This window comes from Anoplolepis gracilipes, chromosome 16, assembly GCF_047496725.1.
Source record: "Anoplolepis gracilipes chromosome 16, ASM4749672v1, whole genome shotgun sequence".
Taxonomy (NCBI): Eukaryota; Metazoa; Arthropoda; class Insecta; order Hymenoptera; family Formicidae; genus Anoplolepis; species Anoplolepis gracilipes.
Genome location: NC_132985.1, coordinates 4,178,738 through 4,206,731, shown reverse-complemented (window position 1 = coordinate 4,206,731; position 27,994 = coordinate 4,178,738). Strand labels below are relative to the sequence as shown.

The 27,994-nt window shown below is 38.2% G+C and overlaps 2 protein-coding genes across 5 annotated transcripts in view; one reads left to right on the top strand and one right to left on the bottom strand.

The window, feature by feature from the left end:
- The window catches only part of LOC140674843 (phytanoyl-CoA dioxygenase, peroxisomal-like), a 35,365-nt gene that overhangs the window by 4,485 nt on the left and 2,886 nt on the right, over positions 1-27,994 (top strand). The window lies entirely within an intron of this gene.
- LOC140674840 (uncharacterized) lies at positions 6-26,831 on the bottom strand. Of its 4 annotated transcripts, none has more exons than XM_072908694.1 (10): positions 26,502-26,831; positions 8,598-8,829; positions 7,692-7,888; positions 5,407-5,544; positions 4,544-4,850; positions 3,733-3,972; positions 3,383-3,614; positions 2,872-3,111; positions 1,942-2,216; positions 6-1,863 (listed from the first exon to the last, which is right to left on the bottom strand). In XM_072908694.1, exons 2-10 carry the CDS (start codon positions 8,697-8,699, stop codon positions 1,555-1,557), a joined length of 2,040 nt encoding a protein of 679 aa, XP_072764795.1. In that variant the 5' UTR covers positions 8,700-8,829; positions 26,502-26,831; the 3' UTR covers positions 6-1,554. The 4 variants fall into 4 exon arrangements, with proteins under 4 accessions (XP_072764795.1, XP_072764796.1, XP_072764797.1 ...); XM_072908695.1 differs by having other exon boundaries at positions 6-1,845; XM_072908696.1 differs by lacking the exon at positions 2,872-3,111.

Here is a 27,994-nt window from a genome sequence, read left to right as displayed (position 1 = left end):
GTTTGTATATAGAAGATGAAAATAAACTTATCTTTTTCAACAGCGATAATATATCTTTTTATACACATCTTAATAGCCGCTGTTCGAAGTTCGAGATTATTAATGATTCAAGGAAAAGTGTTTTAAAAAACGTAAATATGATAATAATTTGTCAATTTTTTAAATCAATTTTCTCGAATAAGAAAGCTCTTATGAAAAAGTCTTATTTTACAGTTTCAATTTATTTTTGCACGAGGACTTATCGTGTATACAATAGGAATGACTAGTAATATAGTCTATTTATAGGTCATCTTAATTGTAAACAAAATACGTAAATACGGATCGACTCTCGCGCGCTCTTAACAAATCGAAACAAAACACATTCTTGCCGTATCGTAAATAACACCGTTAAAAGTTCAAAGAACGTCAAAATATTTTACATAGATTTTTTGCACGCACATATATGCCCTACGCAATTTTTGGAGTGTCAATTCCAACGGCTACTATTAACACTATCGACTAATTATTGACTTATCTAAATTACTAATATCATTTATACATCTCTCGTAGATGTCAGAAACTCGTAAAAGGACCACAAAAATGGAATTCACGTCAATGCGATTGTAACTATATATACCGAGCGAAATTTGACATTTACAAAAGTGAGATTTATTTCTACGTAGAAGTTGACTTCGCGTCCGATATTTAATACGAATTTAATACGAACGTTGAACATTCTCCTTCGGAGCTCGCACCTTTGATTCGATCTTTGTTACTGTTTTCTGTCAAAAAGAACTTTCTCGGGTGTCTGACTTGCGCGTCCGTAATTATTTCTTCTCTCCTGTACAAGTTTCTCTTGACTCTTATTTTGGCAAATTAAAGATAAATTGGACCGGAAGTTTCATGGATGAATTCGTCGTTGACACAAAACTTTCATCAGAAACGATCGGTATATAATTAATTCTTTTCTCTTTTCGCACGTCAAGGGAGCGAGCGAATTTTCCAATCAGGTTTGCCAGTAGTATCAATTTCGTTCTCTTTGTTGTTGTAAAGGATGGTTTCACGTCGTCGTTGCGTTACGTAATGTTGCAGAGTGAAAGTACAAAAATATAATTTCAGGATATGTCGATATATATATTAATGTCGAGTGTAAAGGCTGCGCCGAATCCTCTCGTTTATTTCAAAAACTGTCTACATTTCTCATCAGAACGTAATAAGAAATGATCGAGATCACCTTATTTTGTGGTACAAAATGTACGCTTGGACGAGTTATTCCTCAAATATCTCCTCTCTTCGCTTTTGTCTATCGATAAATACAAGTTATTAAAATAGCTGTGTCGCAATTGACCGGTTAACTCTTTATTTTTGCAAATTCACAAAATAAGTGCGTCATGATTGGATGCTCTCTCTCTCTCTCTCTCTCTCTCTCTCTCTCTCTCTCTTTCTCTCTCTCTCCTATTACAAATTCATTTTGTATAGTGATGTCGTTTAAGTACACGCGGTAGAATCTCATTTTGTCTGAGACACGAACGGATTACCCGAAAGGAAAATACATTTAGACTTAAGGGTATAATCTTAAGAGGAGGGAGTCAAGAGGGGCCTCAGCTGCGCAGCTTCCTCGCCTCGGTCCTCGGAAACTTGGGCGACCTCGCGGTTGTCGCTCCTTGACTTTCGCCGCGGGAGTTCCATCTGCAATTCCTCCCTCGATCTTTCGAGACTGATGTCATCCTCGTCGTTTCTCTCGGTTATCGCCTTAGTCTCGATCTCTTCGACGCTGCTCCAACTGCTGTCACTTTCGCTGAATTCTCTCTTCTTAATGTTACCGTTTACCTTTTCCTTTTTCTTTTCGTTCTGCTCGTCATTTTCCTGCATCGTCAAATTAATCTAATTTCAGGCGACCATTGACAGTTTTGATAGGCAATTTTATTATTATTGCGGATCTATTTTAGTAATGATACTTACTACAGTGAGAGACTTGAGCAGCGTGGTGGTGGTTGTCGTGGCCGTGGTCGTATCTGTGGTATCGCTGCTCTCGCTATTGTTGTTCGGCCTGATGGTTGATAAGGGGCCTTCCTCGAAATTCTTACCGCGTACATATCGTCGCGACGACCAGCCGTCCGTTGAGTCCTTCGCGTTACCCTTGACGGACTTGGGGGTGACGTTGGTGGTCCAGACGCTCGCGTCGCTGCTTCCCGTGCTGCTCTCGCTACCGGTGCTGCAATCCCGCCATCGGCGTTCTATGCACGCGCGATACAAATGAGAATTCTCCTCTCGAATACGGACAAATACACTGATCTATCTCGGTTATTTCAACAATCTATACTCATTTACATAATCCCCGTACGACGAAACTTACGTTGTCACGAAACGTACGAAAGTTATATTGTCACTCATATTGATGTTCACCAATGTTATTAAAAACTTATCTCATTCATTTTTGCTGATGGAGAAGATTATATTATGTGACGGCAGAATTTTAAGGAAAAATAAATATAGAGTGAGTCACTAAAAGTTATCGATCACAGTAAAACCTATGTGTTTTATAAAAAGATATTTTCTGATAAAAGTTGATTATATTGATCGTCGGACGTTATCCCTTTCGAGAGATAAAAAAAAAAAAAAAAAAAAAAAAAATAATTTTATCTAAAATATTTTTAAAAAAATTCATAGTTTTGAATTTTTTGGGGATAATAATTTTTTATGTGACTCAGTCTGTATGCACGATATATCCATCTATAACATCCATATAACATGGGGGTCGCGTAAAAGATAAATTAATAATGACTTTTGCGATGAATTTTTTTCCAACCATTCGAGCCGCGATATTATTTCGAGATTGAAAATGCGATCGAGGTAAATGTACGACATCACAAATATTAATGTATGACGTACTTTCGCACGACGGTGGGTTATTATTGGAATTGAGGGATTTTCTCAGAAGCGGGCTGCTCCCGTCTTGGCTCTCTTCGCTGTAAGCGCGCGTTATGAGGATCCTCGGACTCTTCCTCGGGGTCTCGCATATAGCTATGGAACATGCCGCCCCCAAGTCACCTCCGATGAAGTCGCTCCGATAGTGGGAACCCATCAGAGTGACGGCACTCGCGCTTGCCCTCACCAATTTTCTCGGCTCCTCTTAACACGCCATGATGAAAGGATGACGCTCATATCAGTGTCGAAAAGTTTACCCATCAACGATCAAGAGAAATCTTTCAAAAGTTTCATTTATTTCACTATAAATCTTTATAGAGAGAGACTTATAGAGAGACACTTTACCTTAAGATACAAGATCTTAATTTACGGGTTCTCGGCTTATGAATATTACCGAAAGCACGAATATATATGTAAAGAGAGAGAGAGTACGTTAAAATAATATCAGCAGTGTAAATCGCGTAAATTTGCGTACCTGATTCGGTGGTTGGCACTCTGAGGGTATTGCACGAGACGGCGGGCTGCAACCTGCCGCGTTGAAATCCGATATTATTGCTTTCGAAGTTACTGCCGGTTCTGCACGAGCCGAGGACCAATAACGCTTCGCTCAGCCTACGTTGTAAGGGCGGGAACGGGAAGAAGGAAGCGTTTCCGCTGCCGGATGGCCGTCTAGATCCCGCGACGCTCGGCGTTCTTGCCTGTATCTCCTGCAATGTCATTTTATGTATCTAACTCGATGGAATATATTCATAAACTTGGGAAAACTAGTTGTCCTTTGAGTCGTTCGGCGTTCAGTTCATTTCGCTGTTCTTGCGCTCGGATTACCTGTTGCAGCTCCGACTTGGTTGCCTTCTTCCGCCAATAATTTTGCACGGAACGTCGCAGAGTCTGCGATTTTAAGCCGTAGAGAAGGCCGTTGATGGGCGGCGAGCACGCGAGAAGAAGAGACGCGAGTTTAGAGTATGCGTGCAGACGGTGTTGATTACCGGCATTGCAAGCTTCCCAGAGGATAAATCCGCAGTAAGGAAAGTAGAGCAGGTACAGAGAGCCAACCAGTTGCATCACCTGAAACGTTATCATTCGATGAGGCCAGATTGACAGCCGCTTTCGATCGCGAGGCGCGTAATTATTTATCCTTGCGGTAAACGCGATATTCGCCAATATCGAGACTTGTATTCGAAAGGTCCTGGGGTTATAGTTTCTAAAATAGACGTTAAACCGGGCGGCTCGTAATCGCGAGATGTCGTCGAGTGTTTCGCAAAGCGAGGAAGTTTTAGTATGTATTTCGCCAATGCCTCCCAGCGTGTTGTCTATCGATTCAACTTGCTAACTCGGGAAAATGAATTTATAGATTAGGCTTTAACTACACAGCACTGTTGATTAGCCTGATTAACTTAAATCGAATGACAAACAAATTGACAAGGGCTAAATTGGCCGGATGAAGTTTGAAGAAAAATCGATCTTTCGTACCGGCGCGGCGCGGCGCGGTGTTATAGAGAGATAATGAGGAAAATCGTTTTTTTTTTTTTTTTTTTTTTTTTTTGTTAAATACGTTGGCGTTATATGCAGTTAAAAATACATGTCGCAACCTTCTTAAAATCTTAGGAAAGAAAAAAGAAAATTCGTCTGTACGAACCGTGCTAGCCGCGCTGTGAAAACGCGGCGGTCCCCCGGCGGAGGGTGCGGTGACGGTTGGCACAAAAAACGGATTTCGTTGATGGGTAATGGTCACCTGGGCGCTCAGGGTAACCTCGTAGATCGCGCTGGCGATACGATGCCGATGGTACCTGGCTATACCCAGCACGCGTAAATTGCAAACTGTCACGAGGACGGCCGGCAGCACCAGGCCCAGAATGACATAAACGGCGCCGTAGAGCGCCGCGGCGGATCCCCACGTGCCGTTGCCAAAATCCGGGGCGCAGCAACCCAAGCCTGGGCTATACCTAAGATCGATACACAGGACATATTTGAGAGAGAGAGAGAGAGAGAGAGAGAGAGAGAGGAACCGTGTATATGCGCGAAATCGATGCAAAATTACAGTACAGTAATTTTCCTTTCCTTTCTTTTCTTTTTTTCTTTTTTTCTTTTTGAACCGTATATACTTGTACGCGTGCGTTAAAAGTAAAGTAAAACCGAAATCGCTCGTTTATTCAGCATTGTTTCCGTGCAATACATTTTAATTAATTCAACCAACTCTCCAGCACCGACGAAATCTTGAATGAGATTGAATTCTTTCATACTCTCCGAGAGCGCTGGCACGGAAATTCTCTCGCAGCACGCCTTTATGCAAAATGCAAAACAACTTACGCGAGTCGAGAAACGGAGAACACAAAGTAAATCGAATCTCGTTCATTATGCGAGAAAATGCAGCAATCGCGCGGCAATACCATAGAAGCAATGTCACGGAATGCGATAGCAGTGGTAATGGTGGTAGTGGTTAATGGTGTGACACACATATATATATATAGATATATATGTGTGTATGTATGGTATACGAACCTATAAGGCGGCACCAGACCGGAGAACGGCGGCAAGCACAAAAGCAGAGCACCCGTCCAAGAAGCAGCCAGTCCGACGGCCACGCGACGCGGCGAGACCAAAGCGGCGTAATGCAGTGGTGCAGCGATCGCGTAATACCTGCATGGTATAGAGTAATTGCGTGGCATGGCATAATGGCATAATGGGAGTCTCCGTAAGAACGTAATTGGATACCGCGCGAGCTTCCGTTTTCACACTCGGTCGAGCGTCTAATTCTAACGATTCCTCCCTACCCCTTCCCACCCTCCTGCTGCTGCCCTTTATTACTTTACGGGATTAAAACACACACCTCGGATATAATGAGCGAGAGAGAGAGAGAGAGAGAGAGAGAGAGAGAGAGAGAGAGAATGACGTCATCTTTAGACGACCAACGCTCTTTCTTGGAGGGTTGATGAAAATGCAACGATATATATATGTGTGTATGCGCGATGAGGAAACCCGAAGCCATACACACCGGTGGTTTAAATCTGTTAAACTGTTGAATAAAATATTCCGTGGTCGATCGAGCCACGGTTGGTCGGGCCCGGCAGTGCCCTTTCCCGAGAAAGAAAGAAGGAAAGAATTTTCTATATTCGTAGAGGAATTTTCTGCATTTCTCTTTAAAGAGTCGCGCGAGACGATACATTTGTCGCGGGAATTCGCGTGAAGAAAGAAATGCAAGGTTTTAGCAAAAGATTTTTTAAGTGTTTGTGAATCGCTCGCAAAATAATTTGTTATACATATAATATATTTATATAGTAAATTATATATAATAATTTATTGTACACTCAAAAAAATGATTTTGCAACTTTAACGAAAATTGTCTAGGTGTAGAAAAATTAACTGAAACAGATAAATTAGCAAATACTGTGATACTGCAAATGTTTTGCACTTAATCAATTTAAATGAGACAGAATTTATATCTATACTATTAATGTAATTTAGATAGAAAATTTTTCTGCCATGCCTATCTTTAAGGCTTATAATTGTCAAGGACAATTATATTTGTGATTAATATTTGGCAATGGGATCTAAATTTTCTAGAGGCATTGCTAGAATATTGCTGCTATAAATTCTATACGTGACAAACAATATTCTAACAGATACAAAAAGTAGCGATAAATTTGAATCGAGACATCTAGAAATCTGTCTACATTAACAAAATATTTTTTTGAGTGTAGTAAAACTCGTACTGCGCGATATTTTTATATTACGTGAGTTTTTATAACGCGATAGACAAATTGCAAATTTTATATTATTTTTTGTAAAATAATTAATATATTTATTTTTGAATTTTATACAATCTATAATAAATAGCACACAACGGAGGAATATATGTATATAATCTCCTGCGTTATATAAGGGTCCGCTATATTTGTATAATATGTATAATTTAATATGTATGTAAAGCATAGGATGAGAATTTAATCGACGCAATCCAAATTTGCCATATTCAGCGAAATGCATGCCTCAGTTATTAATGCGGGAACGTAGCGAGAAGATAAGCAACAAGTGTAGAAACGGAATGACGGGTGTCGTGATTTCTGGGTTACACGCAGACTATATCGAACAAATGTCTTGTCTTATCTGACAGTCGCGGCGATATTGTTTGAGTCTGTGGGAATCATTATTGACATCCTACATCGGAAATCTCGTTGCCTTTTGCGTCGGTAGCCACCGCGAGGCGAGACCTCGTTCACGTGTCGCTCGCATATCGAGATTGAACTCGATTTTCATCGAAAGTTTCCGCCTCTTTCGTCCTCGATTTACTCGAGCAACAATGCGACATTTTTCCCTTTATCCGGCGTAAAATTTCGTTGAAGCTTATATATCACACCTGCTTCGGACGATATAAAAATAAAATTTTTCGAGCAACAGGCAGTTAAGTACGAGAATAATTTTATCGAATTACTGCGGAAATAATCCGATCGAAAATGCGATGATTCGAAATCTCGTATATACAAGGGATACTCGAATCTCCGCGTAAAGCACGTGCTTTAAACGCGCGTCGCGTAAAACGCGGTTTCACGCATGATCGACGCGAGAACAATGTAATTAACAGCCGTTACACATATCCCTTTTCAAACCCCGACGCATCGATTTCCCTCGCTTCCGCGAGCAACGAATCACGTGGGAGGAACTGATACAGCAGCCTTCATTCATCCCCAAGTTTCCAATTTGCATGGAATATATCCCCGTATCCGAATATTAAATATTAATACTATAAAGATGAGAGAGGAAGGTAATATATGTCGAAAGGGACTCACCTGTCACAATTGAGCCCGGTTACGGTCCAAAGAGCGACCGGATGTAGCAAGGCCAAAAGGAATCCGTGGAAAACGCACCACGTGCCGGCGACTGGCCACGAACCGGTCGTGAATATCAGCAATATCAAGCACACGGCCGTTTCCACGGCGCCCAAATGGATCAGCAATAAAGTGTTCGCCGTCTGCTGTTGCTGCGTCTGCGGACATTGCGGCGCGATTCGTCCATTTGCCGATCGTCTCGACTCTCTTTCTCTCTCTCTCTCTCTCTCTCTATCGCGTTATCGGGATCTTTTTCTTCCTTCATTGTGGCGAGGCTCTCGAAATTTTTCTTTTTTTTAAGTAATTAAAATAAATTTTCGCAACTGACTGCGTTCGCATCGTTGGCTATGAAATTCGAAATTTCGTCCCAGCTTTATTATTCGCGTTAAAATTGTTCAACGATACTATTATTGTCTGTCAGAAACTTGATAGAAGTATTTTCGAAAAATTATATTTTTTTTTTTTTCCTCCCCGGTTTCCGTTCTCCCTCTTCCTCGCCATCGCAATTCTCTCACGTACGCTTTAATATCACACGTATCCTTTAATATCGTGAAAACTCTTTGACCGGAATACTGGTAAAACTCACGTTAATTTACGCTCGAGAGAGCGTTTTCCGCAACACGTATCTCTCTGGAATTTATTTTCGTTTTTGACACAAGCGATCGCAAAAATCATTAAAATCGCACGTTTGCGGTAAACTTTCGCGATATTAGTTACGAGATTGCGTTACAAAAATTAACCCGATTCGGAGAATGAACGCTGCAAAGGGCACGATTTGACGATTGCGACGTTAAATAAAAAAATAGAAAGAAAAGATAGAGAAATTTCGCGCGCGAACATTATAGATATTTGCTCGTTACTGTTCACCTGTTTACCAAGACCAAGAACGACAAGAAGAACGTAGCCATTCAGGAGAAGACCCAGAGTTGACACGAGGATGAGAGGTACGCCGAAGGCCCAAGGGCCCATTCCTTCTTTTCCCGCGTGTTTTATTTTTTCGGATGTTTCTTCCTGGAGAAGAGAGGAAAGTCGGCACCTATTCAAGTGAATCTGTCAACTTTGTTTGGTCTCCGGATCCTTGTCTGCGTTGTCATAACGACTGAAAAATTTTAAACACATATATATTTTTAATTAAAATAATGCTCTTGTGGCTCAATGCGTAAATAATTTTATTTAAATCATTTTTAAATACATATTTGCCTTATATAAAAACCATTATTATTGATCATTTTATTATACACAGTTTCCTTGAAAACATAACTTGCATATAAATAGTTACGAAGCAAATTTCATCTTTACAACGGCCGTTTAATGTAAACGATATTATCTTCAACGGTACGCTTCAGCTTTCACTTGTCATTAGCATTAACATTGTAATAGCATATATAAATATCGACGTGTGTGACACGAGTTGGATTAGATAATCAAGGGCACTAGGTGGACAGGCAAAAGGTCACATATCCTAGGATGTTAATTAATGACGGTATGGGGTGATTACAATCTCTGGAAGAAATAAATGGAGACCGTAAATATCTAAATGTGCGCGAAGATAATGTCGTGATTTTTATGTATGTTATGACCGAAAATTTAAAGCTTCCCTTTATTCGTGATAGCGCACAATAATAATTAAATAAATAAATAAGACTTCTGTAGTAGTGGGACACAAACATTGTTTGAATCTTAAGTATTTCGTAAGAAAATTACAAAGAGTTTGCGTAGATAAAGTGGAGAAAATGTAAATTCCGTTGTATAAATAGTATTAATTCGGAAATAGGAATTATATATAAAAGTTAGAATCATCCACGTAATTTTATTTCATTTTTGAGCAAACAACAGAAGACTTTTTTTTCTCTTTTATCGATCCACATTACCGCGACGCCAGAATACTTTTCGCGACACATTGTTTTGCGGATCACAAGCAACTACCGGGTGGCATAATTCGATTTCGGTCGTGCCGCGGCAGTTCCATTATCGACCATTAGCGTATCTCCTGGCAGCAGTCGACTACGTCGATACCGACTTGCGAGATGCGGCTGCTGCGATCGTTGGCCAACTGTCTAGCCGCGACGAAGGAAAAAGGCGACCTCGTTCGCCGTCGTTGAATTTTAGTGTCCAACTATTAATAGTTGCCAGACTGACAATTGAAGGTGGATTCGAACTAAAAAAATATCTCGTGACATATACATATTAAAAATATCCAAGCCTTGTGCGTAAGCCTTATTGTTAGACCTTTCTAAACGATTTCCAAATAATTAATTTTTCATTTATGAGTTAATCAATAAACTTTTCACGTAGTATCGTTTCCATGTTAAAGCTAATTAACGTTTTCACCTTTTCAAACTAATATATAATCTAATTCGTTTTGAAATCGATGCTGAATAATTCATTGATTACGGCCTAATGGAATGTGTTGCTAATCTCGTTAAAATCCTAAATTCCGATAAAATCTCATCTTCATAAACCGTCCCTTCATATACAACACATATTAAGCCCGCAAATATGGACGAGGAATTTCTCATTTGGAATTCCTTCGCGTATTCTCATAAGCGTAATTGCAAACGTGTTACATTAGGTATTTACAAAAATTTATCCAAAATTAATTATCTCTATCGATAAATGTTTACGTGTTATTATATATACTTTAAGATACTGCTAATATAAATTCTCGAAACTAATTGTATAAGAATACTGATGAGCCCTTAGTAAATCAGAGCAGACGTTTCAATAAGTCACAGATATCGTTTTGATAATTTTATCGAAGAGAAGCATTTTTCTCGTCAGACACGACTTTTTAATAGATTACACGGAATCAAGAGACGAGATTATAGGACTTCCACCTTTAGAGAGTCCTACATTGATTTTCTGATAAATTACCAAGTTGGAATTGCAAATCTTATAGAAAGACCTATTCGATTCTTTATCCGTAAGCTCCTTTTTCTCCGCGCTATCAGTATTATTTGACTTTAGAGATAATAATCTTAAAATCCAAACATCATTTCTAAAAACAACTCTCGACATGAAACGCATAAATTTTATGCTACGCAATTTATTAAGTCACGCATTTTAAAATTTTGTAATTTAAATTATATAATTTACGTCTTAATTTTCTTTATTATTCTTTAATTAATATATATTAATAGATTCGCATATTTGTAACATATATCATTAAATACGGTATACCATTACACGTGGTCGAAGGTTATAATTAGATCATCAATTGAACTTCGAGAGGTGAAGAAAAAGATGCGGAAATTTTTTTCTCGTTTATGATTAATGGGTGCACGAAGCAATCGAATGCGTGGCTTGTACGCAACGGATTAATGAATCTCTGTCATGTATTATTTAGCGATCCTGCTAGTTTTTCACAATTTTATTATTAACCAGTACATGCGTCAATAATACGTTCTCCCCCATCTCTCTGTGACCATTATGTAAAATGAATCGCTCGCTTTTTTTCTTGATATCATATATATATACAAACGAGAGGCGGTACTTTACGAAATCGAATTTGCGATAGTATACATTAGCGGTCATTTTGAGGAATGGCTATCGCAAAAGGTGATCACGTTTCAATAAAAAACGCATGTGAATGTAAGATTAAAAATATTATTTTAAAGCTTTTTCTACACAATAGACGCGGACATATTGAAGGACGTTTGATATCGATTCCCTTCCGTTATTCCTCGACCCTTTTTATTCTTCTTTGCTCAATCTACCTCGTGAAAACACCTGTACCACTATAATGCTATCACGCGAGCCACCGGTACACGTGCATCAACATTATTCACGCGCGACCTTCCTCCTATTCTTTTCTTTTTTTTTTTTTTTCGTGTTCCACTGACCGCGAATTTTGTACGAGAATCCCATAATTCATGCGCACGCGAGATTCGTGCTCCCTGTCGGATTCGCCATTAATCCCGATCTGTCGTTTCGTGATAAATTAACTCCGTCTTGTAGCATTTATGCAGCGATGATGATAACAGCATTTTTACTTCCATTTGCATGTCGAGCGATTAGCTGGCAATTTTTCAAAAGCCGGAATTGATTTTCCGTTCGATGACGTATATATAAGAGCGAAACTTTCCCTAAACCTAAGCTATCCAAAAACCTGATTGCTCTTGTGTGCTGAATAGGTTTGCCGAGTGGAAAAGTAAACTATATTATATATATATATATATATATATATATATATATATATATATATTATATATACATATAGCGATAGCTTTGAGTAACTTGTTGCGCGCGGACGAGACATGGAGGTAGCCTTGAGAGACTATTTATTGCGAGGATCCGAATCGTAGATCCTCCTCTTCGGAGAAGAGGATTGCTTAAGTTACTTGTTGCACGGAAAAACCTCGCACGTCGGCCTTAAGGTGCTCTGAAAGGATCCCGCGGACGATCGATAACTCGAAAGCACTCGCGCATCCGGAATCCCTCAAAGTCGACGATTCCATGGTGTAAAAAGATAAGCTGTAACATTCCCGAGGATGCGCAGTCGTTCAAAGTAATGGTTGCTCTTCGACCAATCAAGAATTGGTCCCAAATGCTGAAAAATAATATGGCTGCGCACATATGTTTCCCTTTCTAAAAAAATCCGTGAAACCTCGAACTCTTGAATATATCGAAATGTTGAAGCTTCTTTTCCGCGATGCTGATTGAATATCTCGTTATATATTTGAATTTCACGGGTGCATTTGGAACCGACTTTTGATTGGCTAATTCCATTTTGCTGCCGTCATTATGTTACACCTTGTCTTATTACACCATGGACGATTCGATGCATGGGTTCTTCATTTTAATGAAAAAGATACGAGACGTTATATCCATTTATAATTCTTTGATTTTTTTTTTTTTTTTTTTTTTTGTGTGAAATAACGGAAAAAGGAAAAGAAAATATTGCTCTCTCTCCAAACTCTCTGTGATGACATAATTTTTATTTATGTTTGATTTATGTTTTATTTATTGGGAAATTAAATTGAACCTGATGCAGTTCCTGGACAGTATGGTACATCGTAGAAATTGCATTGCACTCTATTAGCGAGAAAGGAAACTTCTGCCGCGAGCGAAAGTTTCGATAAAATGTTGAAAGCGGCCGAGCTGGTATTTTGACACAAGTTACGTTCTAGAGAAATCCTATTAACAAATAAGTTTACATTCAAGTTTACACTCGCGTGTCCAAGCAGCGGCAAAGTTTTGGTTATTAGAATTATTCTTTTGTCTTTTTTGTTTCTCTTGTTTTTCTTTTTTAAATAATTGTGATTTGACTGGTTATTTATATATTTGACATCAAGATATTTTGATGAATATTCATGATAAAGGTAATTCATTTTTATCGCTTTAATCATTATTCATGATATAAAGCACAAACAACTCTTTGTTTTTAAATAGAAAAATTGATACAAAGATAAAGTGTGTTTTTCTTCGCAAAAATATCACGTCATATCATATTTTTCGTGTTATCGCTATAAATTAGTCAATCAAGGGACATACATAACGTCAAACATGATAGAAATTGCTTACACGCGAAACATTTTCCTTTCTTCCTTCCTAATTTACAAGCTCGTTATGCTGATTAAGCATAATTTCGGTAAATCAACTAAAGTATCTCTCGCAAAAAATAGAAACGACAAATCGCAGATGCGAAAAATTTCACTGTTAAATATGCCACGTGCGCGGAAATCTGCGTATCTCTCGTTCGTTTTTGCTGCGCGAGCGAAAATTTCGAGGCGGAGATAAAATTAACCGTTTTAGCGATGAAAACTTCGTACACGTTGCTGGTTCCACAGCAATGTGGACGATAACGTACTACGATAAATAATTTGTCACGTCCCACGATAAGTTTTCTTCCAAACTTATTACAGGTAGAAGGAGCACGTTTCGCCAATCATGCGGGCGGTTTATCTCAAAGCGCGGTAAATCGTTCCATCTTCAATGCGAGATACGTCAATTATTGTTCACAATCGAATGCGTTCGAGAAGAAAGAGATTGCATTTGTCAAAGCTCTGTTTTGTATAAAATGTATCATGCATTATTTCAGTATTCTTATTCGATTCTTACTCGAGTTATGCGAGAATGTAAAATTTACATAATTAATCATATAATTTTATATAATATAATTTATAGTTATTAATTTATTAATTTATTTTATAATATAATTTATATGATTTATTATATTTTTCCGTATATAAGGTACAGTGAGCAGTGTGTAATATTTTTCTTTTGAATTAAATTTGATTTTCTTTCGAAGAAGCAACCGCTGCTTCATATTTAATTTTGACCAGAGTGGTCATATCTTTCTACGTTCGTCGACGAGGTATCGTGCAATTTACTCTCGACGCTATATTGGCATGACTTGCGAAGAAACGTTGATCCTCTTTACACTCTCATAAACAACTTTTGTCGCGCATAACAACTTTTTTTATCATACATCGGACGAGAAAGTAGTATTGACGCATGAAAACGTCGTTTCAAATATCGATAATGTAATTAATTGTAATAATAAACGTTTAACTATCAGTGTGCGCGTGAATATTGCTCTTTGCATCATGGACTTGTGTAAACACTTGAGACGTGACAATACAAGTAAATCCCGAGAAGAGAGTCAAAGATTATAAGGCGGACACCGAGAGCAATTGTGTAATGAAAATAAAGAGTAAGATATATTCCTTCATGACTACCGTGTATTATCCTACTGCGAATAGGCGTTCACTGTTTGTTGTTTATCGATCTACGTCTTCTGACTTTTGTGACAAATTAGTATCTCACTGAAGTAGAACGTTTGTCATACTTTGTTTCACTTCGTAACATTTGCGAGGAGGAAGAGTGGATGAAAGGATGGAAATAAAGAAAGGTATCCAATAAATTCAAGTAGTCAGCAGTGTTATTTTTCCCCACGAAAATCAATTAAAAAAATATCGTAAGTAAAATTCGAGCGTGCAATATTATTTTTTATCAACATCGCGACATGGAAGCTGTGTCAATCTAGTGTTTATATTAAAAGATTTGAATATAAATACCGCTGCATTAGTCTCGAGCGTTAGAGTAACCGAGGGGGATTTACTGGAGAGATCAGAAACTCCCTCGTTTCCCTCCCACACGATAATTATTTCAACAGAGTGGGCTCCTTATTTATGCCTTTATCGCTCCCAGAGGTAGTGGACATCCTTAGGAAATGGCCGGACGACAACGAGAAACTCGTAAAATAAATATTTTACGGTACGGTACGGTAGTCTTTTTCGCAATCGTTAATACGACCTATCACGTACTAAACCGTACTTTCCAATTTTAGATTATCGTGAAAGAAAAACGCGTTAAAAAACAAAGAGAAAGAAAGAATGCAAACACTACTGATGAGCTCACTACTCGGGACTAATCTCTCTTTCTTCTACGGGATAAATTGGAGAACAGGATCACCGTCTTCTCTGGTTTCGTTATATATCTCGGCCGAGAGCGACATTATAGTATATCGCACGTCAGTTAGCGTCAGCTGGCTTTGTTAATGGATTTTAATTAATATCGTTAGCTGCTTGTGTATGGCTATCTCTTTACCCTAATCAGAGAGGCTCCTGCCGGTCCTGTCCCACAGGTGTCTGAGGTGTAAATAATGAAACGAGTCCTTGGACGCGCTCGATCGACAATTGACCTTCCAAAGGTCTATAGAATTATTCAAGGAAGCGTGCAATACAAATAAATCTCCGTACAAATACAGTTACACATCGGTCGATCATTGGCCGCTTATCATTATTTATACAGAAGCAATATATTCGAAGGAATCGCGTGGTAAAACGAGATAGAAAAAACCGAAGGAAAAAAATGAAAAAGTCTTGAGTCGAAACGATCGAAAGTAAATTATAGTGGAATTAAAGCTTTGAATGTTGCAGCGAGATTTTTTTTCCTTTTTTTTTTTTAAAGAAATTGTAATTTCAATCTTCTACCTGATGAACTTTTCTGATTGTGGTTACCCGACATTCACGTTTGAAATAACTATGAAACTTTCGTCCCCGCGAAGCATGCGCTCGTCCTTGAAAGGTCACGCATTTGTCGTAACCTTGAGAAAAACTCTCAGTGGAAAGCTGTGGGTGCTGCGATCGATCGGTCCTTCGGGATAACTTAGTTTCGCGCGCGCAAAGGGAAGGCGGGAAACGAAAGAAATAGTAGGAAAAATTTTTAATCGGTCAAGCGAGGCAGACAAATTTACCCGATTTGCGTAGAACAGCGTGATTGCTTATGGACCATGAAAGATGGAAGAGATTTGAATTCAAGAAGGGCTCAACAGAAATTGTCCGTAAATAGAAATAGGGACGCGGGAACGAAGGGCTTCCCTTCACTTTCGAAGAATGACGTATATTTAGATCATCCTGGAATTTGGCCGAATGTACGAGAGGGAGATGATAAGTCCTAAGTAAAAATTGACGTTTGTGACAGGCAAAACAGAAGAGGGTCAACGAAGATTGCTGAAAAACATCAGTATCCCCTCGGCAAATTGACCTAATCAACGCGCGTCAGCTTCGCGTGCGCGCCTGTTTTTCAACGCACGTGTCCAGATAAAAAGAAACGTAATTGATTTGAATAAAAGATCGCGATGCGAGCGAACTGTTATACCTCTCCGGAATATTTATATTCCCCCGGCTATTCGCTTTACCACAGCGCGGTATTAATTTTTTTTTGAAATTATGCAAATTCAAAGTTTGATAAGAGATAAAGAGGTAAGATCTCGGATCGGAGTCGCCACTCGCGGCTTGTCAGCATCAGCCCGCATTATGGAGTCTTACGGATCAAATTACGTGTAATACCTCGTTAAAACTTGTACGTAAGCCAGATTATAAATTTCAACGCGAGATCTCTGCGAGCTTAAACTATATACCGGAGATTTTAAGAATTGCACCGCGACGAGTATTATCGTAACTTCTCTTTACCATCTTCTCGGGATGATAAATTATAGGAAAGGATTATGAACGATCCTTAAATTTGTCGAAATTTCCAAAAGATTTACTCGCGTATCTTCACCAGCTGCGATACCCGATTTGGAGAGATCATTAATTTTAGTTTGAAATATCGTAAACGCCAACATTACTGAGGGAAAATTTATCATGTGCGATAATTCTTAATTATAAGAAAATTGTCACTCGCACTTTACGACACGCAATATTTTCCGCTTTGTTATGGAAAGCTCGATTGACGTGTCATTATGCGAAAATGATGACATTTCCAAGTTCTCCTTTCAGTAACCAACCCAACGAGATATCGATACGTCATAACGATATGTCATAAATTCAAAGGTCGCGCAAATAGAGAAATATCGTTCAGATAACTTTCGTCCCATTAAAAATGATCTTACGAGCCCGGAAAGTTCCATTCGAGGGAAATAATAGTTTTTAAATCGCGGAAAGAATAATAATCTATTCTCCTTTGGTTCTTTCCTTTTCTCGGCGTTACTATTAAGAACGAAGGTCGCAGTTCGACGTGGCCCGACAAACACGATATACAACTCGGTTCTTCACCGTTTTTGCGAATCCTGAATTACTCGCTGTTTTCGACGAACATCGCCAAAACTTCATACTTCTCGCCATCTCACCGACAACTTAAACTCTAAAGAATATTAATGTCGATGCGCACACTTTGCCGCTCTTTGTGCCAAATTTTCGAGCAACCTAATTGATCGCAATCTTAACTTTGATGATATTTCTTAACAAACTACCATGTGACATGCTTCCGGTAGGAAATTGATTCGTTAAATTTTGTCGTTATTGCAAAACCGACTGATGTATTGAATGAAAAACAACAGGGTATTATTGAGATCGTCTCCTTGTGCGTGAGACAAGGTTGCCGATAATCGATTTCTCCCAATCAACGCATTAACATGTCTTAGTCGACTGTCGTAGATTTATTGACTCTGTATTTTACATGTGGTCTCTGGCGTTAATTAATCGCTTCTCTCTGTTCGTAAGATGATTGAGAAAGAAACTTCTCTCTGATTTCTTCGTGAAAGAAAAAAAAAAAAAAAAAAAACATATCTTTATGACACAATGGCTGCATCATCAGCGCGAGCGCATAATTGTCATATTTAGCGTAAGTAATAATTATTAATATTTTGACAACACATTGCGCGATGGAATTTAACGCCAACTTACATACATTATATTATATTTTAATTCGCCGTTCAATTTTCGTTCGATTCTCAACGGAGACGAACAATGCGATTCTCTTCCTCGGTTACGATAATGAGAAAATCGAACAGAGATCGCAACGGTGGCAAAAGTAACTTTAGCAAAATTACATGGTCATTCCGCACCCCTCCGGTTTCCCTCTCTCGTTCTCTCGCTCCGTGCTATTCTTTTTATCGGTTGGATCGATCTGAGAATGACGGATCGATTGTTTCTTAACGAGGCTGTGATAGAGGCGGCGAGAAAGAGGGAGAGAAGTGTCTGCTAACGTTTTTCCTCTAGGAAGGAGAAGAGAGAGGTTTCTCCCGTTTTCTCTTCGCTCATCTGTCTATTTTAACAAGTTCGACGTGCGTCGATAGAACGTTCGCAGCGAGGTATCATGCAAACGGTGCGATTCGCTAACATGAACCAGAAAAGGAAGACGGTTATACGCCGCGTAAAGTTACGATGTCTGATTCATGTCGGTAGTTTCGGACTCGATCGAATTACTCGTTACTGCAAAATGTTATCTGCTCAAAGTGTTTTCGGGCTTGGAGTGTGGAATGGTTTTAGAACGTGTCTCACACGTGTTTCTATTTAATTAACGTATCTTTAGAATAGTCTGCGTTTTAAAAAAGAGAAATGGAGAGAGAGAGAGAGAGAGAAAGAAAGAAATATGTAGGATACTCCAAAATCATCAAATATCTGTTTAACGACAGATTTCGTCAAACTTGTGGTCAACTTTTCCTTAGTCTTTATTATTTATTGCAATTTTTATAGCAATGTTTTAATTATTATTAATTAATTATTATTGTTTATTATTATTATTTTTATTAAATCTCAAAGTTATAATTTGATCAAAGTATAATAAAGTTTATTTGGAATTATCTGAAAAATGTAGTTTGACATTTCAAAGTTGATTTGCGAGAAGTCATACTTTCATTTATAACTCTAAATTGATGCCTCGACATTTTCATTAAGGGAAAATCAATAACAACTTATAGTGATGAAAGAATATGACAAAAAACGGGTCATAAAAAGGACATTTGATGTGAATTTGGAATAATTTACGCACAAATGTATTTGTATTTCATAGGTGAATAAATATCATTATTTGCCATGATGTGTAACGTGATAGTAAAAGTCAAAACAGATTCCTCGAAGGATTTTCTTGACGAATCCAAACAAAATGAAAAAAAAAAGAGAGGGTTGAAAAGAAAAAATGATTCCGCACATTCACGAGGCACAGGTTTTTATCGCATTCTTGACGTGAAATGGCTTCGTGCCAACTCGCCGTCTAGTCCTATAACCCTGGTTTATATAATATTATGCAATGACACGTGATACACTTCTAACCGATAACGTGGGCGAATCCTATATTATTCGAACGAGAGGAATAGGAATGAGACAATTGTGAGATGAACGAGATACCGAAGGATATTGAGAAAATAACGCATAGCGTCTCTCTCTCTCTCTCTCTCTCTCTCTCTGAACTATCGAGTGTCATCGTATCATCGACAAGCTCAGGTTTGAACGAGATTAACGATACACGAAAATTTTTCAACGCGTTCATATTTTTGCTATTTTCTTTTCAATATTTTTAACATCCCACGAAACATTTTCTCGTAATTGATCGCTCGGCGAAAGAGGATTTTCTTGAGAGAAAAGTAAAGATTATAATATTTGTTTTGGCGATCGCGACGTCTTCGTGAAAAGTTATTTTCTATTTACGATTTTTATTTGCCAAATTCACGCGATTGCTTTTCCATCGTGTTTCGCGATCGTAATCATTCTCATGATCCTCTGGGATTATTTTTGAAATAATCACTGGTCCCCTTTTCCAAGTGAATTAGGAAGCAACCATGCATTAAATCGCGCCGGCAATCCTTGCAAGAATATTAAATGTTTTGTTGAATAATAAAAGTTTGCTCGTGTCAATATACGAACATTCTAATGTATTCGCGTTGCCAGCGGATATTACACACCGATCGATAATGTATATTTCGTTTCACGGTAAACGTAGTATTCGTGCCTGATAACGTAAGAGGTCAAAGAGGAATATCGGTGGTTACACAAAGTAGCTACCGCACGTATAATGCTCCGTATATATTCATTTTCTATCTCTTGGAGAGGCGAGGACGTCCTCTCATACGTTTACACAGACGTCGGCCACGTGGATCGTACATAGCCTGCGTTCGAAGGACTTCCTTTTAAGAATCGATATTCTCAGTTTCCGCTCGTCCATCTCGCGATAATTGTGCTTGTCCCGAGGCATTAAACTAATTGTAAGTTAAGTTAGTATTATTTCTCTCGCGTAAGACGCGTACGTAAAAATGAAAGGAGGGAAAGTACTTAAGAGGATCTTGATGGCGCGGTCACGCTTCGCGGGTATAATCGAACAAATTAAATGAGCTCGTCAAGATTCACATAAAGATATTAGTCTGTTTCCGTCCGAGAAATATTTTCGCTTTAAGTGAAATAAACAATGGAGGATGCTTTGACTTTTCCTAGCTTCTGATAACGGTCTAGCGATCTTTATATAGACTTAATAATAGTGGCAATTTAACTTTGACCGGCCAATCCACTGAGCATACAAAGCGTATTGAAATAGACGAACGAAAACCATGGCTGATATCTTAGGGAAAATTTAATTAAAAGCCACTCCTCAAATTCATTTGTAACTCTACTTCTTAATTTCGCCACGCAAAGTATTTTTGCTTGGACAAAGTTAAAATCTTGTCGAAGGTTCCTGTTATTGATTTTTCTCCCATCACAGAATCTGCCGATTCATTTAAGCAAACTCAAGTATAGATTTCCCGGCGAAACAAAGAGTCTGAAATTTTAGAGAACCCGCGTATTCCTTGTCCCTTTCCTCTTCGTTCTGTCACTTAAATGACGATATAAGCTTCGATTTGCACGACCTAACCGTCAGTATTGATCGGGACGATACCGAATTGAAACTGAACGAGACGACTGACATATCGATTCTACAGTGTCCTAGTTTCGTCAAGTCTGCCATAAAGAAGGATACACCGTGCTCCTTTTGACCCGTCTTTATCTCGCTTATCTTGCGGATCTACTCGCGGATCTACCCGGGTGAAGGCGAAAGAAATTCTGCGTTAAGGAAACAATCTAATCGAGAGGATCGAAGCTGGTTCCGGTGGAGCGACCAGACGACACGGCTCCGGAAAGTGTTCTCCGTCGACCACGGTGACCTTGGCACGCTTCTCCCAAGGTGCACATCGACGTATCGCCGCGATTTCTTCGCGACACGCATATCGACTCGATCGAGCGATAACAGCAGCCCGAGATTTTCTCGGGATCTATTCAATACAAATATAATATTTCGCAAACGTCAAGTGTATAATAAACGTAATAATAATCCAATTTGCATCGGAATATGTCAGATATATTCCAGAAATATCCCAAATGAAATGTTCAGATGTTCCCCATTAATGTTCCAAAAAACATTTCTGAAACTGCTCTGGTTGGCACAACGTGAAATATTTCTAGAATATTTTATTGGAATATGCTGGGAATATTTATTGTCTTGTTCCAGGAATGTTACAGGTGTTGTATTCTGTGAACATAAAAATTGATAAAAGATTCCCTAAAAAGTATATTCAATATTTCAAGATATTGTTAATTTTATGTTATCACTGTTGTATTTGGACGTATAAAAGTATGAAATGTATATATATATATATATATATATATATATATATATACATTATTTAATTATTATTACATTGATGAGACTACTCATGGAACAATTGTAGCTTGAAAAGAAACATATTCACAGAAAATAAACAAAATATTGTATTCACAAGTATATAACAAGTCGCAAATATATTTCATTGATATGTTACAGATGCAGTCCTACATGGACGTTCTTTAAACATATCATGATTAATATTCTGTGAAAAATCATTAATTAATAAAACATCTCTTTGAGAGTATACATGGAACATTCAGCGAACAGGTTGTGAATATACATTTCGAAAGAAATATCTATGAAATATTTCATTAATGTACACTTTATATATCCCCAATGTCATATTTATAGCATCTTTGTGGGATGTTCTGTAACTGTTTCATGCCAATTGGAAATTATCTAAATATCACGCGCACGTGCATTCATAAATATTTAATATTATTCACTATTTTTTAGGTATATATACGAAGCATGCTATTCAAGTAATTAACGCATGAGAAGAAGCGAATGCTTGATTCTAAAGTAATTTGCAATGAAGACTTAGTATGTTAAGTATGATGGAAATATGTGCCATCCGTAAGGAAATTTGCTCTGAAACGGGATCGTTTCGCAACGTATTGCAACTAAAAGTTTGTCACGGCATGCGCATCTCGCGAATAGGATCTTTGCGGTTTGTAGCTCGCGAAATGAAATCTCGCGTGGATAAATTCGACGTAACGCGGTTTAAAGTACGGGGGATCCAGCCGGAGTGACGTGAGTCGGCGTGTTATTTGTCGGGCCGCTCGCTCGCTCGCTCGCGAGAGTTGTTTGTGGAACAAACTCTCTCACATGTGCTCTATGTGAAATACACAGAGGAAACTGCTTCGAAAACGTCGATCATTGAGGAAAAAATATAGAGACCTTGGCCCAGGACACACACAGCACAAGCCCGACACGACACCTTGACACGCAATCTCTTTCTGCGCTATTAATTTTCAATTATTTTTAAGTACGTTATATATCGCGGCGGATAAAATCTTATCTGTTTGTTAATCTCGAATAGTAGTACAATTATTATATTATTATATTATTATATCCGTATTATTTATTTCGTGTCTTAGGGAAATAAGAGAAGAGAGAATTGTATTAAAGGGCGTTTAATCCATTTATTTAATATTGAATTAGCGATTCTCTCTGCATCTGCCAACGAAATTATCGTCGTAATTTATTACCGTTCAACATCTTGGAGACTCGATATATACATCTGCACAATTTCTCTGTAGAATACTACTAATTTGATGGAGCAGCAAGAAGAGAAAAATAAATTTATACACATTAAAAGTTTAGAGTTTTATTTACAGGAACACAGCTGTGGTCGTTGAAATATATTAACTGTAAGATTGAAGGGATACGAGAAGCAGACGTGGAGAGATAGATATTTGTATAACGCTTATTTTAAAATTATCTAATTTTGCGGGACTCATGTGGCCAACGGTATATCCTATAGTCTCTAGAATATAAACGCTGTAAAGCTATACTTAAGGGCATTTAGCGAGATAAATTTAATGTAAAGTTTCGTTCGCGGTATTTCCATTTCGCTAGCGATTGCGAGACGATTCAAAGGGAAGAATTTATATCATCGGCTGAGGTATTCCAAGCGGAAAGTCAATATGACAAGGATTTGCTAACAACTCTTGCCAGCGTAATGCGAGAGTAGCGCAATTCAAGATGTAATCGTCGTTGAGAGCAATGTTTCCTTTTTTTTTTTTTTTTTTTTTTAATACGAAAAAAAGAAAGAAAGAATTAAGCACGCTCGTGCGCATATGTATTTTCAAGAAAGAAAGAAACATTATAGGACTATGTGCTTTTTCTTTGTAACGAGTGACAAAGAATAATTCACGCTATTCCCTCGAAATATAATCAAGATGCAATCCAAGAGCGAAGGAATGCACTTTAACGTGTATATTCCAACAACAAATAGATATTGCAGGAACATGTCCTCGAGGAACATACTCCCGGTGTTTATACACGGACAGACCTGTTCAAAATATGAAATATCACGGGAAAAAGCAAAGGAAGATGCAGGGAATCACATTTTTCCATACAAATTGAAATTTATCTATCCATTTTGGATAGAAACAATCCCCGCGTTTTTTTTTTTTTTTTCTAAACTAACAACTCCGTTATTGCAACCAGTCGAAGTGTCGTACGTACAAAAGTAGAAACGTTCCTCCGGATAGATTTTTCTGGTTTTGGCAGAGACAGAGCGTCGTTTCCCCTTTATCAAGTTAAGGTGCCTGAGAGTCTAGCCAAGTGAACCTACATGTCGGCCAAGTATGGAATCGTCGCCCGCGATAAAACCTCTCTTTCCCTCTATTTCAATTGCATCGCGTTGAATTTAACTTAAGCGAGAGAACGCTGCAAGCCCTTGTGGTATATCGCTCTTTTCAAGCTAATTAAATCCTTTCTAGTCTAAAAGTCACACGCAGCTGTAGATCGCACGTGAATATATACTTCAGCACTGATATGAATGATATGGGAACATAGGAAATTTGTTCGTAACAAGTTTGTTACTCTCGAAATTTAATTATTCGACCTAATATCTTGTAATAATAGCAGAGCATGCGCGTGCAAAATATTTAATATTCTATAAGTGTAACGTTTAGGTTTTTAGTCGAGCTTAATTGCAGTTGCATTATAATTGCAGAGTTTCGTATAATAGTTTGTGTTTGATTGTTCTTAATTGTGTTGCGCGTTCTACCCCACGCTGAGATTTCGAGACCATTTACATTTACTAAAAAAAAAAATGCATGACGTTTTGTATATCCAGATATAGTATATTTTCTTCCAGTCGGATAAATGTAAATGTTACGTAAGGATTGCTTAATGAAGCATCGCTAATCAAGCACGGCGATTTAATGGGTCGAAATCTCAACAGACCTTGGTTGGAATTGAGAATAAACGGCGGAATAAACACATTTCTCTCTTTTCCCTCCTCCGCGTCCTCCTCGAAACGTGAGTTTCCTGTATTATGTTTCACATTAACAATACATCAAAGGAAGACTAATAATAAAATCTCAGACTAATTAATACGACAGATGTAAACAATGATAAATTTAAAATTTTAACGGGTTAAAGAAAAAAATCATATTTAAAAAGAAATAAAGTGGAATTTTCTGATTTAAATTTATATATTTTATTTATATAAATTCATATTTTCATATTTGGCGTATTTTCATATGTAATAATTTCACACAAGTACATAGTAATGTATATAATGTCGCTTGATGAAAAATGTTTGAAAAAATGTATAACAAAACAAATTGATTTGCAAATCTCGTATCATTGCTAGTAAATTAAGTGGCAAATATGCGATTCTGAATAACACGTGAATTTACGCGATGAAAACGATCCATATTAGCGCGCGAACGAATATGCAAGTTAATGAAAAACGCTGATATAATACGGATTGCTTGTTGCATCGATAAATTACATAATGTGTAACAACATTGGCTGGGTATACAAAAGTATCGACAGATCAACCGAACGGTATGGAGAGACCGTTTAATTATATCGCAATAAATCGTGCAGCGCACGCACGATATTAATCCTTCCATGTACGTTGCGTAATAATAGTTAACCCTCTCGATATGGGGTTGTAATATGTTACGATAGGTTCCGATATTACATACGCCAATACAGTCGCCTCCATCCGTGACATTTCTCACCAAAGTCGGATGAGAACTGTCACACGGAGTTCACGAGGATTAGAATACTCGCACGCAGGCCTGTCGGAATTCCGCGAAACGTAAAAAAGAAGCCGCAAAGGCGGTACCGCGGGCAAAAATCTGGAAATTCCACGCGTAAAAAGAGAGAGAGAGCGACAGAAGGAACGCGAGTGTGTCTTCATATCACCCCGCGAAAGGTCGATTCGCTCACGGAAGGTTATAGACCTTGCCGCTTCATTATTAACGCGATGTATATCGATTTTGTCTGCCTGCCTCCGTAAACTCGTTTCTATTCTCGCGGTTGCGGATACGTATGAGAGGGAGGGGAAGAGAGGAAGGGAGATCCACCGCCGATCACTCGAGGACTTCCGTCGAACGGTTATTCGAGAATTAATCATCACGTCATGCCGAATAACCTGAATACGTCGAGGGGGCTTTTATTTCCGCAAAAAAAAAAAAAAAAAAAAAAAAAGAAAAAAAAAACGGAAATTTATCTCGCGATGAATTTTTTTATCGATGAAAATGGCAAATGTCGCGCGCGAGACACGCTTCGTCGAGTCGAGACTGTTAAGTTGCATAATATAGTTTTTATTGCGAACAGGTGTGAGATCAATCCAATAATTTTGCGGTAGAATTTTATTGTTCACGTTAACGTGTACGTGTATAAATCCGTGTGACGCCGTAGGCTTCCGCTAAAAATACGTCCCCGAGACGAGTGCGTGTGGAAGCGGTTCTTTCGCGCGCAAAATGTATTAATATATATTTTGCGTTACTACACATTAGACTTTTACGAGGTAAACTATCGAGAGTTAAAACGGGGATGTAGATTAGCTAAGAATTTTCTGTTTTCAAGGCCGTCGTATAAATCGTTTATTCTATTTATTATCAAAGCTTATGTGGCATGTTTGACGTACGGTGTTCCCATCAATTTATCGCAAAAGTGAATTATACTTTCAAAATAAACAATGTGTTACGCAATTGGAAAATGAAAGTTACAATGTTACATCGCGTAATTTCGCACACTTAATTTTCCCTTCCCGTAAAGTTAATATAAAAATTAATACGAATGAATTATATTAACATTAATGAATTTATTATTAATAATAATTACATTATAATAATATTAATAAATTATAACAATGAGTTAAAAGAATTTAAGAAGGATCAGGATTTTCAATAACATAGAGAGATATTTGGAGCTTACCCAAGGACGTATCCATCTCAGAATCGCTCGGAGATAAATTCAAAAGCAACTGATCTTCATATTCAACCTGCCGAGGATTAAGAATCTAGAAGAGATCGGTGCAGATCTCTTCACTTGGAATCTAGCCGGCGTAGATCCCGCCTCGAAGATTACATTCAGCCTCGAAGAGATTACTCGATCGCGCGGCAAAATTCCATGGATATTCGCTGACGGCGATGACGGTGTCACTCGCGGAGAGCGAACTCTTGAATCCGCGCGCGCGAACGAACGACAACGGGACCGAGGGTCGTCGCCGTTTGGCCGGGAAAAGACCGACCACCCCGATGTATATCCTTCTCTTTGATGCCACGTGCTAATCGAGCGAGCGAGCGAGAGAGAGAGAGAGGAAACGGGTGCGAGCGACCACGTCGGCGCGTCGCGACGCGTCCATCGACGTGCGCAATCGCCGCTTCCGGGATTCCAAGCAAGAATCGTGGTAGTTCTTGAATCACCGGCTCAACCGTCGCAACCCTTTCGAAAAATGATAACAATTAAGGAGAAACTGGACGGATCAGCTACGTCAAATGTGTTGATAAATCTAATATTCTTCGGGAATTTGACGTTGCATAAAGCACTTTTAGCTTTTTAATATATATATATATATATATATATATATATATATATATATATATATACAGTTCAATAATTAATAATTTATATCATTTTATTAAATAATTAATTTGTAAGTTAAAATAAACATTTGTCCTGTAGAGTTAAAATTTTTATTTTCATAAATTATTTTGTGTGCCGTTATATAAAAAAATTAATTCGATATAAGATATTTACGATTTTGATATTAAATTATATATATTCTATAGCATAAATTCTATTTTAAGTTACAAATTAATTAAATCTATTAATTTTATACTGTCAAATTTGTGAATAAATAAGATAAGATCCGTAGAATTCCTCCTTAAAATCTCACTCCGTGAATTTAAAGTTGGAAAACTAAACAATCTCTTTTTCTTTTTTACGCGTGTGATATTTTCTGCTTTGAATGATGACAATGATTACTATCGTTTCGAGATATTCTAATATATATTATAAATGACAGCTCTTTCTTAATTAATCAACGCCATAATTTACAACGATTCCCGTCTTTTGCGTGCCACAATACTCCCCAGGAATTCAATAATTATTTGTCATTCGTGGCGCTCTACGTGTAAAGGGTCAATCCACCGAGTTATTGGATTACTGGCTGGTATCAACACGCGTCTGGAAACGTCGAGGGTAAATCGACAGCGCGTAATCTGTTTCGACAGGTAGAAGTACGCGGTGCGTGATAGAGTCGAGTGCGAAATCGACACGCTGCAAAATCCAACGGTATCAGAGGACGGTTTCACTCCCGCGATCTCGTATCGTTCGCTCACACCCTACCATCGTCCCTATAAATCCATCCCTAAGCACCACGACCAATTTTACGAGCCCGGTACCAGTATCTCGTAAATACTGAT

Excerpts from the sequence above, each read along its gene's own strand:
- LOC140674840 (XM_072908694.1), bottom strand. The coding sequence starts at position 8,699 with ATGGGCCCTTGGGCCTTCGGCGTACCTCTCATCCTCGTGTCAACTCTG. Across the intron at positions 3,615-3,732 it reads CCAAGTCGGAGCTGCAACAG|GAGATACAGGCAAGAACGCC; the intron begins GTAATCCGAGCG and ends ATGACATTGCAG. Across the intron at positions 3,112-3,382 it reads AGTGCCAACCACCGAATCAG|AGGAGCCGAGAAAATTGGTG; the intron begins GTACGCAAATTT and ends TGGCGTGTTAAG.